The sequence below is a fragment of the Salvia splendens genome, chromosome 15 (assembly GCF_004379255.2).
Source record: "Salvia splendens isolate huo1 chromosome 15, SspV2, whole genome shotgun sequence".
Classification (NCBI taxonomy): domain Eukaryota; kingdom Viridiplantae; phylum Streptophyta; class Magnoliopsida; order Lamiales; family Lamiaceae; genus Salvia; species Salvia splendens.
In genome coordinates, this window is record NC_056046.1 from 6,078,772 (window position 1) to 6,098,896 (window position 20,125).

Here is a 20,125-nt window from a genome sequence, read left to right on the forward strand (position 1 = left end):
CACAAGCAAACGGACAAACGGAAGTAACAAACCGTACTTTGGTGAAAGGATTAAAAACTCGGTTAGAACAAGCCAAAGGACAATGGGTAGAAAATCTTCCTCAAGTCCTATGGTCTTACCGAACTACACCAAAAACCTCCAACGGTGAAACTCCGTACAGTCTAGTGTACGGCACTGAAGCCGTAATTCCGGTTGAGATCGGCATACCCAGCCCCCGAACTCTTAGTTTCTCAACAGAACTGAATGACGACGGACTGAGAGCCGAACTAGATCTTGCCGAAGAAAGAAGAGAATTGGCCTTCATAAAAGAAGCCAAGTACAAGGAGCAAGTAACCCGGTATTATAACCAAAGGGTGAAAAAGCTGCAGTTTCAAGTGGGAGATCTCGTATTGAGAAACAATGAAGTAAGCCGAGCAGAAAAGCTGGGCAAACTTGAACCCACTTGGGAAGGTCCGTATCGGGTGTCAGAAGTCCTGGGAAAAGGGTCTTATAAATTAACCCACATGTCAGGAGAACAAGTACCCCGAACATGGCATATTTCCAACCTCAAGAAGTTCTATTTGTAAGAGACAAGGTCCGGTCAGTCTTGTGTCTAGTTCGGTCCTAGGGTTATGTGCTTTCATATTTTTATTGTGTCTAGTTCGGTCCTAGGGTTGTTGTTCGTTTTTTAAAAGGTTAAAATCTTTTTCGTCCTTTTTATTTGTCTCTCTATGTGCGTTTTGTCTCTTATAAATGTTACTGAGGTATATTGCTCCTTAAAGGCTGATCCCCTTTTTTTAGAGCATGTACTAAAGACAATTGTGAGTCCAAGCTTCTAAGGAAGATACAAGATTCCACAATTCAGCTTAAGAAACAAGCAATTCGTCTGAAACGAACTGCAATAAGCCGAAAACCACTCCGGTTAACTAGGGAAAGTCCAATCCAAGCGATAAAACTCGCCAAATAAGGACACTAACTAAGTCCGGTCAAAGAAGAGTTTACTTCATAAGACCGAGGACGAGTACAGGGAAAGTCCAATCCAAGCGATAAAACTCGCCAAATAAGGACACTAACTCAGTCCGGTCAAAGAAGAGTTTACTTCATAAGACCGAGGACGAGTACAATAAATGAAATAAAAAATCGCTGAACTGTAAATACGCAGTGATAGAAGCGAAATGAAAAAATTTCATTTACTAAGTCTTGTTGGGCATACAATTCCGCTGCCCTACGAGAATGCGTTACACTATTACAAAGGACTATTCTACTGTCTACGATTGCTAAAGTTGAGCCACCTATCCGAAAAATCCTCATGATGCTGAGTTCGGGCGTTCCGAGCAGTTGAAGAATAAGTAGGTGGACGAGATGCTCTGATCGACCTACCGCCTCTTCCCTGAGTCCGGGAAGTTCTAGCACCTCGGCGCCGAAGAGTCTCTTCACGAAGCATTCGCTGATCTTGCTCACTCATATTCACAACTCCTCTACGAACTTCAGGGCGTTCTTGTCTTGACGTTTCCGGTTGCTCCTGAGTCCGTTGCTGATTTGGAGTAGAATTTTGAGTAAGTGGATTAGAGGTTTGAGTTGGAGTGTGAGCATCTGTTAGCGGGAAACGGCTAAGGAATCTCTCGATTGAGGGACGCCGGGAAAGAATGATGTCGTACAGAGAAGCCAAGCGCCGCAATGATTTCACAACTTGTTGGCAAGCCGAGCTCTCCAGCACATTGTTCTTCCGGAGTACATGAAGCTCCTCCCACAGTTCGTCAACTTGATTCTGAACTTCAGATATAGTCATTCCCCCGCGCCCGCAGATGAAATCTTCATATGCAGTCCTCTCAGCGATGACAGTATTCAGCTCGGCCTCCAGATCTTTCTTTATGGACTCTAAGTCCTTATTATTGGACTCCAGCTCCACTAAACGAGCCAAGAGTTCATCATACTTCATCTGGTCATCTATAGCTTTTTTCTCAGCTTCATTTAAAGCCAAAGAGTATAGCCGCTTCCAGTGAAGTACCTCCAGCTCCTTAGAGTTAAGAATACGAAGCAGCTATGTCAGTTCGGCATTTCAGTTTACCGAGCAGGCAGTAAACCACAATAGGAGTAAAAGAGATTAAGAAGAGCTATAAGGAAGACACGAGTGTAGAAAGAAGAATTTTTTTCATTCACAAGAAAAAATTTACACAAGGAGGGCTTCAAGGCCATTTTACAAATAGAAAGAAAGAAACTAAACTAAGAGAAGGGAGACGAAATCATACTTCGCCAGTTTCGTCTCCGGCTTCCCTGTGGGTTTCAGCTTCTTTCTCCTTGTCGACCTCGGTCTCAGCCTCGGCCTCCCTCCTCCCTCCCTCCTGCTCGGCGCCCCCATCGCCGATCTGCTGCACCTCTTGCTCGGCGTGCCCGTCGCCGGTCTGCTGATCCTTCTGCTCGGTCTCCTTGCCGGCCTCATTTTCCTGCTCACCCTCTTCTTTGAAAATTGAAGCGGGTGAAACAGGCCCCAAGGAGGCAAAGATGGCCTCCATGTTCTCGTCACGGTCAGCACGGCAATTACGGACTCGTTCAGCAGAAGGCAGGACCGATGAAGACGCAAGCTCCTCAAGGAGCGGCAGACTCTGGAGACGCGCTGCAATCTCTCGGCCATACAGCGGCAAGACGACTTCGGGTTCCTGCTCAGCATTATCGGTCATCAATTTCAGCAGATCACCGATAAGGGCCGAAAATTGATTGCTCAAAAAGAGTTTCTCCGTGTAAACACGGAGAGCCTCCCCCTGAGCAACCACGGCAGCCGCCTCCCTCTGTTTCGACCGCTCTCTCTGGATGATGAGCTGGTCTTTGGCACGCTGGGCTTCATCCTGAGCCGAGATCATAGCGGCCCTTGCCCTCTCAAAGTCTGCCCGAGCCTGTTCGGCTTGGTGACGAGCAGCATTCAAATTCCTCTGCATCTCATCATAATCGCTGGACGCTTTAGAGAGTTCAACTGTGACGAGTTTGCAGAGCATATTGTTCCTCTGAAAATGGAAAAAGGAAAAAGTCAACAGAGGGGCCACAAAAAAAATATAGGAAAGAAGCAAAGCCAGAAAATCAAGAAGAAAATTCACCTCTACAAAGTCCTTTGGCCATAAAAAGGGCTCAGAGATATGTTCCGAAGTGGCCGTAACCACTCCTGATCCAACATCCCCCTGGACAATGTCTCTCTCTGGCGCTTTTGGGGGTTTCTGAGTCTTCGCCTTCCCCCTTGCCGAGGTCGATCCCGGCTTTTTTGGATCCGAAGACTGACTCGAAGAGGTCTTCTGCCTCTTCGGATTCTTCTCGGCATCAGACGCCGAGCTGGTGGTTTTCTGTTTCTCCGGCTCCTTTGATTCGGAGGATTTGCGACCAAGCCTGCTTAGCATGTTCACTGCCAAAAAGCAAGAAAACAAAGTTAGTTTTCGCCGCTAAAGCAGTAAAGCATAAAAAAGAAATCCTCACCCTCAGTCTCTTCGTCCGAAGACGAGGAGTCGAACACGAAGTCACCCTTGACGAGCTCAGATTCCAAATACTGTTTCCTAATCATGGGAATCTTATTGAGCTCGCCCTCGAGCTCGTCCAACGGTTCTACCCGAGGATGAGGAATTACGGACTTCGGCCCTCTCCAGGAAAAGTCCGGAGTCGCTGTCCTATTGTAAAAAAAGAAACGATTTTGCCACTTCGGCCATTTGGTTTTACAGAATGCTCTGAAGGGCTGTAAAGGGATCAAGTAAAACCAGGATCCCTTTCTCTTAAACTGAAAGAAATTAAGGATTGCCCTCAGAGACAGATCCTTTTCTAGTCTACGCAGCTCGGCAGCAAAGGCCGATAAGTGCCTCCAAGAATTTGGAGTCACCTGACCTAAAGGAAGTTGAAAAAAATCAAGAAGCTCTACAAAGGCAGGGGGAAGAGGGAAACGAAGCCCGCATTCTAAGCAGGCTTCGTAAACGGTGGCATAACCCTCCGGCGGCGAGTTAGCCCTATGAGTGTCGTCGGGAATCACCACTAACCCCCCAGGAAGAAAATATTTTCTGTGTAAGGATATCACAGTATCCTTACTCAAAATGCTGTGAAAATATTCTACCGTCTTCTCCCCGGACTTTTTCCGGCCAGAAGATCCCTTACCCTCCTTCCTACCACTACCTGATTCAGAAACAGTTTCAGAAGAAGAAGACATGATTCTTACTCTTTGATGGTCGAAAGTCTCTGAAGAAATTCTTGAAGAAGCGGAAGAAAATTTTACGAAAAAGAGAGAGAATGCAGAAGAAATAATCGCAAAAGTTTTCCAATGATGAAGAAAGAAAATATTTATCAGATTCGCAGAGGCGTTTCAAATTCGTCGCACCGTTTCAAATCCCACTTTTTCTGGGTTCTCTGGCCGGATTTGCTGTCACATTTAATGCAGACACGTGCAGAGCACGTCCCCTGACGTCAGCCTCCCCCTTACACTTATCCAAAATGCCGAAGTGATTCACTTCGCTTTTCGGGGGGGTGGTGATGGGATACGAACTAAACAACTAAACAATAATTGCGAGCCCGATAGCAGTGACGGCCCATCAGCCCAAAACCCAAGAAAGAGTATCAGTTCGGCACAACCAAAGAGTTCGGTCACAGCCTATAGCTCGGTAGTATCAGTTCGGCACAACCAAAGAGTTCGGTCACAGCCTATAGCTCGGTAAAAGCCGACCAATCGAGCTCAACTCTCAGATCGGCAAAAGCTGATCGGCAAAGTTCAGCAGTTCGGTCTCAGTATTCGACCGAACAAGGAGATAGTGGACCCATGCAGGATCTCCACGACCTCCATTACACCCACGATCTATTTAGTGGTATTAAGCAGTTATCAACCCCCCTACCAGGGCTGCAAACCACGATCTTAGTTCGAATGTATAAATAGAACTTAGATCAGATAGACCAGGGTTAAGTTCTCTAGATCCTGAATCTCATATAGCAAATCAGCATTGTAATCTGTAAGAGATCAAGCAATACAAATTTGCTCTCTATTCTTCCCGTGGACGTAGATTTACCTCAGTAAATCGAACCACGTAATTTTCAGTGTTGTGATCTTCATTTATTACTTGCATTTATTCCCATCAAAAATTCGCCAAATCATCAGTCTCCTCGCCGCCAGAAGACGATAACGTCGACGTCGACCACCGCTGGGTCCTAAAGAAGAGGAAGCTTGACTTGAAGAACCATGTTGTGCTGCAAATTCCAAGTTGGAATAGATGCTACAAAACTTTTATCCAATCCATATGCAATACATCACTCTACACATGCACTCTTTGCAATGTAAAGTGGGCAATATTTTACCCAAATTATCATTTTTACAAAATCATATATGCGCATTGAGGCTTCCATGACGTAACACAATTTTTCAAACTTGTCTTGTTTTGGCACATGATATGAGTTTGCACTTATAATATCTTAACTTTACCTTCACGAGCATGCATGATGAAGAATCAGAATCCTAGACACTCTAGTTATATTAAATTTATAGAGCATGACAGAACAAATCGTCGCTTTGGCCGAGTGGTTAAGGCGTGTGCCTGCTAAGTACATGGGGTTTCCCCGCGAGTGTTCGAATCACTCAGGCGACGTTGTTTTTTTTTTCTCTATTTACAAATCACCGAAATATCCTCACCTCTTAAAATAAGAAATTTAAATTAATTTAATTATCTAAATTATACTCCAATATCAATCTTTATGTTGGAGCATATTAAATTAAATTAAGAAAAGAGTAAAGGCCAAAATTGGTCCTGAACATATAGCCATTTTACGATTTTGGTCATAAACATTATCTTTTGGATTTTTTGGTCCTGCACATATGGACATTTGATCATTTTGGTCCTGCACATATGGAAATTTGATCATTTTGGTCCCCCGTCAACATTTTCGTTAAAAACTAACGGTCAACATTATCTTTTGGATTTTTTGGTCCTGCACATATGGATATTTGATCATTTTGGTCCTGCACATATGGAATTTTGATCATTTTGGTCCTCCGTCAACATTTTCGTTAAAAACTAACGGTCAACGGCCGATTTTTGGCTAAAACAATGGGTTGGGTCGGGTCGTGTTTGGGTCGGGTTTGGGTTACACGTTAAGAAAAAAAATAATTATTTTTTATTAATTAAAAAATTATAAAAGTGTAATTTTTAGTTATTTTTGTTGATTAAAAATATTATAACGACTAAAACATGATCTTATTATACGATTTAAACATGATATTACACAATAAAATAAAAAATTACCAAATTAAAATAATCATTTTTTAATCAAAATAATAAAATTAAAGTATATCAATATTAAATCTATATAATAAAATTAAATAATTAAAAAATTATTTTTAATAAAATCTAAGCATAATATTTTCTTCAAATTCAAGAAAAAATTAATTAAAAAATACTATACTTTAATTTTATTAATTAAAAAATATTAATTAATTTTTTAAGAATATTATCCTTAGATTTTAACGAAAATATTATGCTTAGATTTTAAGAAAATATTATTTTTTTCTTAACGTGTAACCCAACCCGACCCAAACACGACCCGACCCAACCCATTGTTTTAGTCAAAAATCGGCCGTTGACCGTTAGTTTTTAACGAAAATGTTGACGGAGGACCAAAATGATCAAAATTCCATATGTGCAGGACCAAAATGATCAAATGTCCATATGTTCAGGACCAAAAAATCCAAAAGATAATGTTGACCGTTAGTTTTTAACGGAAATATTGACGGAGGACCAAAATGATCAAATGTCCATATGTGCAGGACCAAAAAATTCAAAAGATAATGTTTAGGACCAAAATCGTAAAATGGTTATATGTTCAGGACCAATTTTGGCCTTTACTCTTAAGAAAAAATAAGAAGGATAAGCCCTAGTGAGCTTCCACGGCCGACCACTCCACCATCTGCGAAATCGGAAAACCACTCACGCTCAGCCGAATCAACCACAATCAATTCTTTGGTAAGATTATTTTCAGATGAAAGTGATTGTTTGATGAACGAATTATACTACTCCTACTATTTTGAAATATCGCAAGAGTTGTTTGATTAATTGCCAACATTAAACTTTTGTAGTGTGGATGGAGTTTTTATGTGGGGCGATTGACACAATTAAGACACGCATGCAAATCCAACATATTTAGGGTAATAGTACAAGTTATTTTGATTTCTCTAAATCAAATTAGTTGGGTTGTTGCTTTTAGAATCCAAATACTTAGTGTAGTGTCGTTTGGTTGTTGCTTTCATCTTCTATGGTTTATTTGATAAATTTTTAGAATTGAAATGTGTCATCTTATATACTCATATTAGAGATATAATTGTAATCGTTGGATAGGCTTATACAGAGTATTGCTCCTGGAGTAATGGGATCTCTTGCTACTCACTTTGGAGTCCACAAAGAATTTCACGTGGTTATCATCCTCCACCGCCTTTTATCTTGCCTCTGGTCATATCCAAGTTACGCCTGCTGTTGTCGTGAAACTGCGATGTAGGCTGCTCATGTTGGAAACTTGAATTACTTGCTCGTTCAGGTTGGTCTATTCCTTTAGTGTGTATTCTTCAATTTCCTATATTTGGTACACATGATCACATTAAGCAATGCCAGTGAATATTGTGATGAAAAATAGTTTCTAGGCAGATGTCATTAGTTGCAATCTTACTATAGTTGGATCTGTATGGATCGGGAAGCGCCTTGTAGTGCTGCCCGAGCCTTTTTTTTTTATTTTTTAAAACATAAGGTAAAACGACGTCGTTTGGTCTTTAAATCTTTTCCTATTTTGCTATATCATCAAAATGGCGATAAAATGTAGCCTCTCCTCTATATTTCTATTTAAACCTAAAGCCAAAATGACAAAGTTTTCTGTTTTCATTTTCTCTTTTTTATTTTTAGATAATTGCAAACGGCTTTACCAGCCTTTTATACTCTATTAAAACATAAGGACAAAACGATATTATTATTTTTTATATGTCATCAAAATAGCCACCCACCGCTTGGGCCTTTATATATTTTTTAATATCAGAAGGCCTCAAAACTCTGTCGTTAATTCCTTTCATCGAAACATATACGCTTTTGTACCAAATATGGAACTAAAACCTAAAACTTTGTAATTGGAAGAAAACTCAAGACTAGAAAGCTCTCTAATAATTAAACTCCATCTCTTTACCTTTAATTAAATAACCTTAAAATATTGAATTTGTAGGCTTCTCCTAGCAGTTCGCCGATAGCCTAACGCGTACTCCAAAAAATTGAATTTGTTTGAGTGAGAACTCTATTCATTCAATAATATTCCTTTCAAAGCACATTATCATCTTTCTTAAGATCGATTTGTGCAGATATTTTATATGTTCAGCGCATCTCGTTGCATATATTTTACACTTTAGTGCATATGAAATTATTTAATAATCAATAAATAATGTCTTCAGATCGAAAAATCATATTATTCTCAAAGATGTCATGGAATTTCCGGAGAGAGTAGGTGAATGATTTCAAGATTAAAGTAGCAATGCCAGTTTCTAAAACAATCGTAGAATTTAATACTTTCTATGTTAATTAGTGTCTAGAAATAAGACCGAGATTGGAATTTAATGTTAGTAGATCTTGTAATAGTATCATAACTCACATTTGGTTAGTGGTGCGATGTAAATTACGCCATCACACTTGAAAAGCGAGACGCCGTTTCTTCTCATATTCAGGGAGATTCTTTGGAGAGATAGAGAGACTGATAGCTCAGAAAATAACATAAAAAGAGGGTGTGTGTTTTAGCGTGTTTGAGCAATCACTTTTCAATTCACACCATTTTGTGAGTGTCCTTTTTACTTTATTAGCATTTCAACTCTGCCCAAGCTTTTTTATCTTTTTAAAACCTAAGACCAAAACAATACCGTTTACATTCAGCGCATATCAGTGCATATATTTATCCATTTAGTGCATATCAGTCCTTATATTTTACAATTTAGTGCATATATAATTATTTTATAATCAATAAATCATGTCTCCAAAGTGAGAAACCAGATCATTCTCAAAGATGTCATGGAATTGCTAGAGAAAGTAGGTGAAAGATATCAAGATTAAAGTAGCAATGCCAGTTTCCAAAACAATAGAATTCAATAATTTCTGGTTAATTAGTGTCTAGAAATAAAACTGAGATTGTAATTTTATGTTAGTAGATCTTGTTTTAGTATCATAACTCAATGAGTGTGGACATGATTTGGATTTTCTTAAAAATTTGCATCAAACCATAACTTTGTAATGTCTGTCTAATTAGCTATGGTTTTTTTGGCATCAATCAGATGGAGTCGAATCTACACCGCCATGCAAAGTATGCGGAAGGGACAAAGAGTGTCGATTCTGCAGCGACGATTGGCTCAGCTTCTCACATTGTGAGAAGATGTACACAGGCCACAGCGAGTGCCGCAAATACCCAAAGGTAGAAGGGGCAAACGCAAACGAAATTGCCCCAACTCCAAAGGAGGAGCAATGGGAGAGTTTGTCATGGTGGAGAGGCGGAAGGGCTTCACGCAAGCTCTTCTATTGGAAGGAAGGTCTTGCTTCTGCCCTGTCTTCTAATGCCGCCAGAGAACGTCTAGAGCTTCTCCTACTCAGTGTCTTTCAGTTTGCTAGCTTGGTTGCGCACTTGTGTCATAACTTCAAACTTGAGGTGTAGCATGTTGTTATAAGAAGATTGAAGGGTGAATTACCCGGACAGCACAGAATACGCCAAGAGGACCAATAAAAGGCGTCATTTCCAAGTCTTTTAATAGCATGAAACTCCAATTGAGGCTGCTCACATTGGAAAATTGAAGTATTTGCTCCTTCACGTTGGTCTATTTCCTTCACTGTGTATTCATCAATTTCCTATATGTAGTATACATATAATCACATTGGGCAATGCCAATCAATATTGTGCAATTAAAGATTTTCTAGGCAGAGGCCGTTGGAGGTTGTACTATTAGGCGATGCCATTCAAAATGTGCGGTCTAAGAGCATGAGCAACTAGGAGTACTAGTAGTAGTAGTGAACTTCACTTGCACAAAGATTGCACACACTATTACAAAGAGTGGTGTCTTACACAGTGGTTAAGGTGGTTGAAGCAGAGGCGTTCAAGGTGGAGGTGGACAAGAGGGGGCGGAGATGAAGAAATCGATTCCACACCAAAAACCTGAGAAATTGATTTGAATTTAAACGAAGAGGCCGAGGAAGCCAGCACGAGCGCCACAAAAACTATGCGATGGTTCGATGTAAAGGAGGATCGATTCGAGAAGCTTCCCCCCCCCTTCTTCCATGACTCCATGTTCGCTGATATCCATTTTGCGCTCAGGTTGGTCTAGTTCCTTTACTGTGTAGTCATCAATTTCCTATTTTGTCATGCAAAAAATCACATTAGGCAATGCCATTAAAGTTGGTATAGTTCATGTACTGTGTATTCATCAATTTCCTATTTTGTTATGAAAAAAATCACATTAGGCAATGCCATTGAAGTTTGTGCTCTTAAAGAGTTGGCATTGCAACGAGGATTGGATTTTTGTGGCCTGGTAAGCGCAATGGCTAAACTGCGTTCGTTTGGAGATATAAAACTAAAAGACTTTTGGCTTTAGGTGTAAATGAGTTTTAGCTTTAAATAGAAAATTGAAGTAAATAAAGTAGTTTAATTGGAGCGAGAACTTTGTTTGATTTCATATATGTCTTCTTAGAAACCATCCATCAATATTATTCCTTTCAGAGCACATTATCATGCTTTTATTTTGAAGTTTAGTTGGTGCAAATTTTTTGTACATTCAAACATTCAGTGCATATTAGTTTATATATTTATCCATTTAGTGCATATCAGCGCATATACTTTACACCTTAGTGCATATAAGTGCAGTGAGCAATCAGTTCTACCATTCTTATTTTTAAAACATTTTTATTTGAACAAGAAGGGTTGGTGGTAGTATGGTGGAGTGTTTGAATGAGTTTGTAGTTGATGGGAATGGTGATGAGTGCTATCTGGATAAAGCAAAGCAGAAGGTTGGAGACGAAGAAATCGATTCCACACCAAAAACCAGAGAAATTGATTTGAAACAATGAGATGGTTCGATTTGAACATCGAATTGAAGGAGGATCAATTCGAGGAGCAGTTGTCAGGGATGGTGGTTAACGACAAGGGGAAGGACATCAATGAAGAAGAGGATGACGACTGCATGATTGTACTATTATGCAATGCCATTCAAGATTGTGTTGTCTAAGAGCATGAACAACTAGGAGTTCTATTAATGCACTTCACTTGCCCAAAGATTGTACACAGTCTTACACAAAGTGGTTAACGTGGTTGAATCAGAGGCATTCATGGCGGATGTAGGCATGAGGGGGAGGAGACGATGAAATCGATTCCACACCAAAAACCAGAGAAATTGATCTGAATCTGGATTTAAACGAAGAGGATGGGGAAGCCAACACGAGCGCCATGACAACGGTGAGGTTAGCTTTAAATAGAAAATTGAATTATATAAATGAGTTTATTTGGAGCAGAACTTTGTTTGATTTCATATAATATCTTCTTATAACCTATTATCAATATTATTCCTTTTAAAGCTGATTATCATGTTTTCATTTTGAAGATTAGTTAGTGCAAATTTTTTACACATTTAATGCATATTAGTTTATATATTTATCCATTTAGTGCATATCAGCGCATATACTTTACACTTTAGTGCATATAAGCGCAGTGTGCAATCAGTTCTACCATTCTTATTTTTAAAACATTTTTATTTGAACATTATGTGTAAACATCTAGTCTTCAAAGCAAGAATTCATTATTTTCAAAGGTGCCATGGAATTGCTGGAGAATGGAGAATAGAAGTATTGAAGAATAGGGGTGGAGGCAATGGTGGTAGTATTGTGGACGAGTGTTTGAATGAGTTTGTTGTTGATGGAATGGTGATGCGTGCTATCTAGATAAAGCAAAGAAGAAGAAGGGCGGAGACGAAGAAATCGATTCCACACCAAAAACCAGAGAAATTGATTTCCAACAATGAGATGGTTCCACTTGAACATCAAATTGAAGGAGGATCAATTCGAGGAGCAGTTGTCAGCAATGGTGGTCGACAATAAAGGGTAGGCCGCCATTGAAGAAGACTACTACAACTGTTGTGGTTATATGTTGGTGTAAAATTTGTCTTGTTTACAAAATATAGATTCCCTATTATAGAGTAGTACTATTATATCTACAAGAATATATCTATATAGGTATAGATTCAAATAAAACCACTTATTGTGATAAATGTGAGAATGTTTGCACTGCACAACATTGCACTTTTTACTGCACAACCCTGCTCTGACTTGCACTGAACTGTGTGTCACTTGTTTTGTAAGGAGTTGGCCTCAAGATGGTCTGCTGAAGATAACCAACAAGTCAGCAGAACAGATCATAGGGAGCTGTTGGCGGTGATCTCAAACAAGCATGTCCTGTTTTCATGGTCAAATCTATCAAATCTCAGATGTGTGGGTAGGCTTTTGTTGCAAAGTTCCTGATTTAGATAGAGTTCGATTGTTCATAACAAGCAATAGTGTTCATGTCCTGTTTTCATGGTCAAATCTATCAAATCTCAGATGTGTGGGCAGGCTTTTGTTGCAAAGTTCCTGATTTAGATAGAGTTTGATTGTTCATAACAAGCAATAGTGTTCATGTCCTGTTTTCATGGTCAAATCTATCAAATCTCAGATGTGTGGGTAGGCTTTTGTTGCAAAGTTCCTGATTTAGATAGAGTTTGATTGTTCATAACAAGCAATAGTGTTCTAGCATATGAGACTTTCTCAAATAAGGCTCTGGGTATCGCGACAGGGAATAGTAGGACAAACCATCCTATTGATAACATATGGCATGTTATTTTGATGAAGGATCGCCTCCACGGCCTTTTATCTGGCCTTTGCTCAGATCCAAGTTAATTATTCCGACTTCAGCGTAAAACTGCAATGGAGGCTGCTCATATTGGGACACTCGGAAGTGTTTACTCATTCAGGTAGGTCTATTTCTACTACTGTGTATTCCTCAGTTTCCTATATTTGGTATACATATGTGATCACATTAGGCAATGTCATTGAAAATTCTACAGATAAACTGTACTGTTTATAGGCTGAGGTTATTGTGCCACTAGTAAATACTATGAATCCATATGACAATTTTCTCTCCAACACTTCGACAAGTGCGAGAAGCTTCTACTGAGATGGTATTATTGCATCATGTTTATTGTTCATAACAGTTACTACATTGTCGTTTGTTGCACAAACTTAGACAGTTTACTCCTTAGCCAGCATGTCATAAAACACCTCTGGCTTCTTACATCCTGATATACATAGTGCCTGCACAGAATCAAAGACCCAATTTTTACAAATATACAAATTTAAACCTATGTTTTTTAACTGCTACCCTTTACATAAACTCCCTCCGCCCACAAAAAATAGTCTCATTTGTAGATGACACGAGTTTTAATGAGAAATTGATAAAGTAAGAGAGAAGGAAGAAAAACTAGGTAAAGGTAGAGGTATGGAGAAAAAGTAAGTAAAGCATGAGAGATAGGAGAAAAAGTGGTTAAGTATGAGAGAAAAACTTTCTATCTTTAGAAATGAGACTATTTTTTGTGCATATTCCAAAATGGCAAAATGAGATTATTTTTCGTGGACGGAGGGAGTAACAATTGGTGTAAAAACACTTACTTGCATAGCAGATGCAATGTAAATCAACAAAGACTCAGACCATGGCTTCCCTATAAACTGCAGCCCTATTGGCAACCCATTGCTATCATAACCAACCTGCCGTCAAAATATAAATGTCACAAAAATTCATTAATTCTGAATGAAATTTGGGCAAATTAATTAGAAAGGTGAGAAATTTGATGAGTACAGGAACAGTGACAGCAGGTAGTCCCAAAAAGTTTCCAGCTATCTGATATCGTACTAATGCAGCTGCAAATATTCCATGATCCATAATTAATAACCTTCTTTCACTACTAATTTAACAAAATAGTGTATAAGATTTGATACCTCCATTTATGTAGTCTAGTTCACCGGTATTCATGGCGTCATCCTTTATCGTGTAAGCAGTCACACTGTAACCAAAATGTTATGTTTACTTTGACACGAGAGAGATAAACTAAGAGAGAATGAATTTCGTACCCTACAGTTGGAGTAACAATCACATCTGCTACAGAAAATATTTTCTCGTGGAATTGCAGCTGACGTCTCCTGCGTGGTTATACAATGTATGAACTAGTATGTTAGAATCGTCAGCTTGACATGATCGATAAAACTCAAACATCAGTCAAACGAATCTTTAGAGGAAGTTACATATGATAAGATGTTACCGCATTTTCTGTGCATTTAGATACTCATTGCTGTCGAAGGAGTCGTATACAGCAAGGCCTACACGCACATCCCACCCGATCTCTTCCTTGTTCCTGTTCCAATGAAATAGTCTCTATTTTACTATCTACATAGTATATAGTTTGATTATCAACAATTAAGTAAAAATACTCACACATTTTGTAGGTAGCTCTTGATTGAGTTACTACATTCTGATCCGATTGTTGTGTAATGCGATAACCGCATCACCTCTATTTCTGGTATCGTCACCTCTACAGTCTTAACGCAGCCAACTCCATCGAAGTTAGTCTAAAAAAAAGATGATGAAATAATAGAGATCATATATACTCATAGTTAGTTACCTTCCATCCATATTTGTCGGATAATTTAGCAACAGCGTTGGAGCAACATGCTTTGATATCATCGGTGCAGTCATCGAACCACTAAAATAACCATATATAAGCTCTGTTTTCATCCACAGATAAAAATAAATATTGTATTGTGACAAACCTTTCCATATCTTGCAATCTTGATGTGATCAGACATATAGTTTGCAGATTTGAGCAAGGGCAGGCCTACTCTGGGCTGCACATGATGGAGTGATTTCATGAACGAAGAGATGGGAGAAGGAAGCAGAATAGATGCGAAAGGGACTAACCACTGCAATAGTGGCGGACTCGTCTGCTCCAGCAATGGCTGCATAACTGTAGGCTAAACATCTGTCAATGTTTTCCAGATAAAAATGACAGCAGAAATGCGAATAACTTACGCGATGAGTGCATCTTCAACTGTTGCTGCAAGAATCCCAACCATCCCTATTGTGTAGTTTATGGGAAGAACTCTGCAAATCATACAAAAGAACTTTTTCACTATTTTTATCCTTATTACTAGGATTTCTCCAATCCTACACCCTTATTTATTAACTTGAACCACTAACTTTAACTAGCTAAAATAAAAATAGGCACGGTGCGTTGTTACCCTTGATGAGGCACACGAGAAAAAGTCGGTTTGAAGCCAACCACGCCACAAAGAGCTGCAGGAAGCCTTACAGATCCTACCAAACAACTAAGTGTATTATAGAAAATTCTTGAAATTTTAGTCACTTTATATGAAAAATGGTACCTCCTCCATCAACACCAAGTGCGAGAGGGCATAATCCGGCTGCTACCACTGCAGCCGATCCACTCGAAGATCCTCCAGTAATCTTGCTTCTGTTATAAGGGTTTCTAGCAGCCCTGTAATCAATCACAACCACTTATATATCATGTATTTTTATTAGAGTTAATTGGAAGAGAAAATGCAGTATCATATATATATATATACCCATAATGAGGATTGATGCCACTAATTCCAGCTCCAAGCTCATGCATATTTGTTTTGCCAACTATTATGGCACCACATGATCGGAGACACTTTACGCAGTACGCGTCGTTTCTACATTCCCTCACTTTCTGCATCCATTTTGTACCTCCTATGTATTTTTGTTCGCACTTCAAAAAATGGACATAATTAAAAAAAAGTGCCTAATTAGTTAATAACCTGTAGTTGGATATGGCATACAATCGATCTCGTCTTTAACAGCTACTGGAACTCCATCTAACACGGATATCGCCTCTCCTGCAGATCCTATACTATTAAGCAAAACTAGAAATGTTTTCATATACTCATTATCAATTACTTGTGCATGAATTCATAACCTCGTTGATGGCGAAGAGTTGATTCTGCAGCCTGACTAAGAATGTCGTCGATGCAGTAGTTGATGAAGAAGGACATATCCGATGATTCCTTAGCACAAGCTATGAATCTCTCCGCAACCTTTGTAGGAGTTGTCTCCCCGGATTTGTATGACGTGGCATAGTCAAGAAGCGTCCAACGATGGAAACTAGGTTGTGGAATCCTAGGTTCTTGTTCGTTTTCGAATGATCCAAGACACTTTGCAGCTTCTTCAATTTTTTCTTGAGGTGGTGCATTGGGGTGTATGTATATTGTTTCCTTTTCCTCATCTCCTGTTTATATGACTATTTAAATTCTCATCTTTATAAGAGTTGTTGCCATCTAATTAAATGAATTTAATTTTGTGTGCAAAATCAAAATACATTCAAAATCGAAGCATAATTAACCTTATGATATCAGGCAAACCAATCATTTTCTATGTCATCTTAATTTGGAAAAGTGAGTGTACATCTAACCTTGATGGGGATGCAAAGGAACAAAAAGTGGCTCTTCTTGTAACTCTGCAAACGAGACCAGCTGCGAAATGCAGCCATAATATTGAGACATATGTTACAAATTCCAATAATTATATTGTGAACATATATGATATCTATCAAGATTAACATATCAAATTGACCAGAAATTAATAATATTACATTCATTGTATTATTAAATACTCCTATAATACTTTTGTTTAATAGTTACGAAATAAAAATTGAGATTCACTTCATTACCACTAATATAAGAGCACTTAAATGAAGTAGATACTTTATATTCATTTAATACAAGCTGTCAATTTCTCTTAATTTTATACTCCATTGTAGCCTATAGGGATTTTGAATAGTTAATAGTATTAATTGAGAGTTAATATATATTAATTAAATCTATTTGTATTTAATTACGTGATGCACGGAAATTTTTAGCTTTCACACTCCAGCAATTTAATTTAACTTTCTATACGCCATAAAATTAAATGACTGATAGTGGTAGGCCCACACTTAAGCGAAACAAGGGTGGTACAACAATCCCATTTGTGATATAGTGATAAATATGGATTTATTAATTTCCCTAAAAAGAAGACACTATTTCGTCCCATTATTATATTCCATATCTTTGCTAAAAATTCTATTTCGCTATTAAATTTCATTCCACTATTAAATATTCCATATTATTATTTTTGGATGCTTACTATTAAATGCCACATTTCACTTTTATTATTTTTATCCTTATATTTTTTTTTATACGGAGTATTTCTTAAAATTCGTGTTGAATTAAAGTGGAATATTTAGTATATTTAGGAACAAATGGAGATCATGTAGTATTTCGTACCAGAAGAAACATGAGTTATGCTTTTTAGAATTTGAATTATTGAAGATATATGGATTGGCATTCGAATAGTATTGAGAATTGAAGAACTAATTATATAAAAAAAAATCTTACTGTATTATACAATTAAACTTGATGGCTCATATAAAAACCAAACGGAAATAATTTTGATTTGAGAATTTCAATTCAAGTACCAATCGAAGGGACCAAATATTTCGATACCATTTTTCTTGTTAGGTTTCAACAAACTCACCCATTAAGTGACTTTAACTATATATATGAAAAAATATTGTTTGTTTCAACTCAATTAATGATTGTATATACCAATTTTATCATTCCAAACTAACCAATGTAATAGAGACTTCTAGAAAGGGACCTTGCTTTTATACGGCTTATAGTTATAGGTATCCCCTTTTTCTACAAAATAAGTTAAACGCCCTTTTCACCTCCATACATCGGATTTTACAATTAGTAATACTATAATTAATTACATAAAAAATAGGGTAAATTGTCGGAAAATTACAAAGGGTGGTTAATCCTGCAACTTTAAAAAAGACGTCATTTATATATCTTTTCAATTAAGTTTGTTTCAACTTCTAAAATCCATGTTTTTTTTTGCAAATTTGTATATCACTCCTAAAAATAATTGATTTTAGGATGAAAATAAAGCTAAAATATTTTAATTTCCAAATCATACAAATTCCCCTCCCCAATCTAAATTAATGGGACAATTCTGAAAATATTAAAATTATGATATCATCGATTTTTTAAACTTGTGGGATTGACCAAAATTTGACAAAATTTTATGATTTTTATGGTGACTTTGTCTAAAAAATAAGCTAACAAAAAAGTCAATAAGGAAATCAAGAAATTGAATTACCTTGTGAATTAGATTGTTCTTCTTGAGAAAGTAGAGTAACATGCCTCCCAAAATTGGAGACTCCAACAACCAAGCAAACACTTTCACCAAGAGACCAGCCATGCGAGGAGCTATATGCATATATGTATGTACATCCATCAATAACTTAAATTCAAGAGAAAAAAAATGAAAATATGAACCATATACTGATTTTCCTACTCTTTGAGATCAATGCATGTAAACATGCATGAAGTAAATATTGATAAATAATAATTCTTGATAATATAGATATGTCTTTTTTCACATAAAATTGACTATGTTACTATTACATAAATTCCCTAATTAAGCTTGTCTACTTCACACACACAATAGTTTGAATTGAAACTTAGCTAACCTTTGACATTGGCTCGGAGATAAAACTCATCACTGTCGGGGCCGAGATCGATGTCGTCGGCAGCCTTGTAAACGACGCCGTTATCCTTGAAAATACCCATATATCCTTAGTTACTCTATTGATTTTGTAAGTGAGTGTATAAATAATGAAAATGTTTGTCAAGAACAAGAGCTATAGTGTGTTTTGATGGAAAAGATGCTGCAGTTGGTATATATATACTATATAAATAAATAAATAGATAAATATAGATACATCAAGGAGAGAGAGAAATAGAGAGAGGCGGAGATGGCAATGAAATGAAGAATAAGAAGTTGGAGGTAAAGTGTGGCACATGCATATTAATGTGTGTGAGGGTGTTGAGAAAAAAACAACACCATCAAATATACTAAATTCATGTTTAAGGTACAAAAATTTAAGTCAAGTAGTTATCCCCTCTCTCTAGAAATCACGATTCTACCTAACTTCAACATATATTATGCTAAGTGACGTTAATAAGACAATTCTGTTCTAACTAATAAGTTCAGGTTTGGAGTCATCTCGAGTGAGTACGCATTTATAAGTGTACAGTGTCCAAGAGTCGATAAATTCATAATTTATGGCTCTAAAAAATTTAGACTTGCATTTTTATTAGTAATAAAAGCTTACTATATAGTTGAAATAATAAATTAATAGTGACATGGAAAATATATATTGTGACATAGACGACATGGAAATTTGATTTCTCCATGATCTCATTAATGATGTTTATGAATTCATTGTGAATTGGTGGAGTTGTTTTGGTTGAGAAGGTGTTGCCCATATCGTTTTAAATATAAGTATCAATACATTACCTAGCAATATGAATAATCTATTGAATACTACAATTATGATACTAGATTCTACTTTGACATTCAACCTTCTCACATTTACCCAGCTACAAATTCCACCGCTCACCTCCTTTTTGGGTAAAAATTAAAACTCATCTACTTCAAAAAAATTTGGCAACACCTAATTAAATGCTTTTCATCATCCACGGCTAGAAACGAAAAACATTAAAAATGAAGGAGCATAAAGACAATTAGGCGAAAGTAGGAAAAGGTAAAGTGAAATTGGTCGCATTTATCTATTCATTATTTATTTGATAGAATTATTATTTGTTACTATTCTTTGATTTGAGATGTATATAAAAATAGATTAGCCTTTTCAAGTGAAGGTGATTAAGTTGCACACTTTTCCCGGTTCCGTTTTAGTTGTTTCTGTGTGTGTTGGTGAATAATTATGAAACGTAGATTGGGGTAAAGCCATTTTTTCTTTAGCACTTATTAATGCATTGATTATTTGAATAAACTATAGTATTTTTTGAGGGGGCTACTGAAAAGTTTGAGTTTGATTTTCTATATACCGTGATGAATGAAAAAAAATTATTGCTTTAGTTTTTATCTTAAGTTAAAGTTCATACATCAGTAATCATTAATTAACCAACAAAAATATTTGCTTATATAGTTGCTTTAGTGTCAAAGACGATAACTTTAAACT

At 37.3% G+C, this 20,125-nt stretch overlaps 1 protein-coding gene, 1 long non-coding RNA gene and 1 other non-coding gene across 8 annotated transcripts; 2 read left to right on the forward strand and 1 right to left on the reverse strand.

Moving 5' to 3' along the window:
- The first annotated feature begins 5,491 nt into the window (after positions 1–5,491).
- TRNAS-GCU lies at positions 5,492–5,573 on the forward strand. Its single transcript has one exon. It is a non-coding gene; the product is annotated as a tRNA-Ser (tRNA).
- A 1,264-nt stretch (positions 5,574–6,837) lies between these two features.
- On the forward strand, positions 6,838–12,692 carry LOC121766521. 6 transcript variants are annotated; one of them, XR_006043022.1, is made up of 7 exons: positions 6,849–6,944; positions 7,058–7,126; positions 7,317–7,512; positions 9,272–10,299; positions 10,898–11,433; positions 11,786–12,074; positions 12,333–12,692. It is a non-coding gene; the product is annotated as an uncharacterized LOC121766521 (long non-coding RNA). The 6 variants fall into 6 exon arrangements; XR_006043023.1 differs by having other exon boundaries at positions 10,901–11,438; XR_006043018.1 differs by having other exon boundaries at positions 10,901–11,433.
- A 365-nt stretch (positions 12,693–13,057) lies between these two features.
- LOC121766520 (fatty acid amide hydrolase-like) lies at positions 13,058–18,947 on the reverse strand. The gene is made up of 19 exons (XM_042162778.1): positions 18,611–18,947; positions 18,238–18,347; positions 16,508–16,568; positions 16,016–16,324; positions 15,858–15,935; positions 15,642–15,789; positions 15,441–15,553; positions 15,297–15,372; positions 15,088–15,159; positions 14,977–15,022; positions 14,829–14,903; positions 14,681–14,761; positions 14,494–14,597; positions 14,321–14,413; positions 14,133–14,201; positions 14,001–14,065; positions 13,861–13,922; positions 13,674–13,769; positions 13,058–13,319 (listed from the first exon to the last, which is right to left on the reverse strand). Exons 1-19 carry the CDS (start codon positions 18,708–18,710, stop codon positions 13,257–13,259), a joined length of 1,821 nt encoding a protein of 606 aa, XP_042018712.1. The 5' UTR covers positions 18,711–18,947; the 3' UTR covers positions 13,058–13,256.
- Positions 18,948–20,125: the final 1,178 nt, after the last annotated feature.

What these genes read in the sequence shown, in the direction of transcription:
- LOC121766520 (XM_042162778.1), bottom strand. Translation starts at nt 18,710, where the DNA reads ATGGGTATTTTCAAGGATAACGGCGTCGTTTACAAGGCTGCCGACGAC. An exon ending in GGCATCAATCCTCATTATGG is followed by an intron (nt 15,554 to 15,641) that starts GTATATATATAT and finishes GATTGATTACAG; the next exon opens with GGCTGCTAGAAACCCTTATA. An exon ending in CTAAATGCACAGAAAATGCG is followed by an intron (nt 14,202 to 14,320) that starts GTAACATCTTAT and finishes ATAACCACGCAG; the next exon opens with GAGACGTCAGCTGCAATTCC.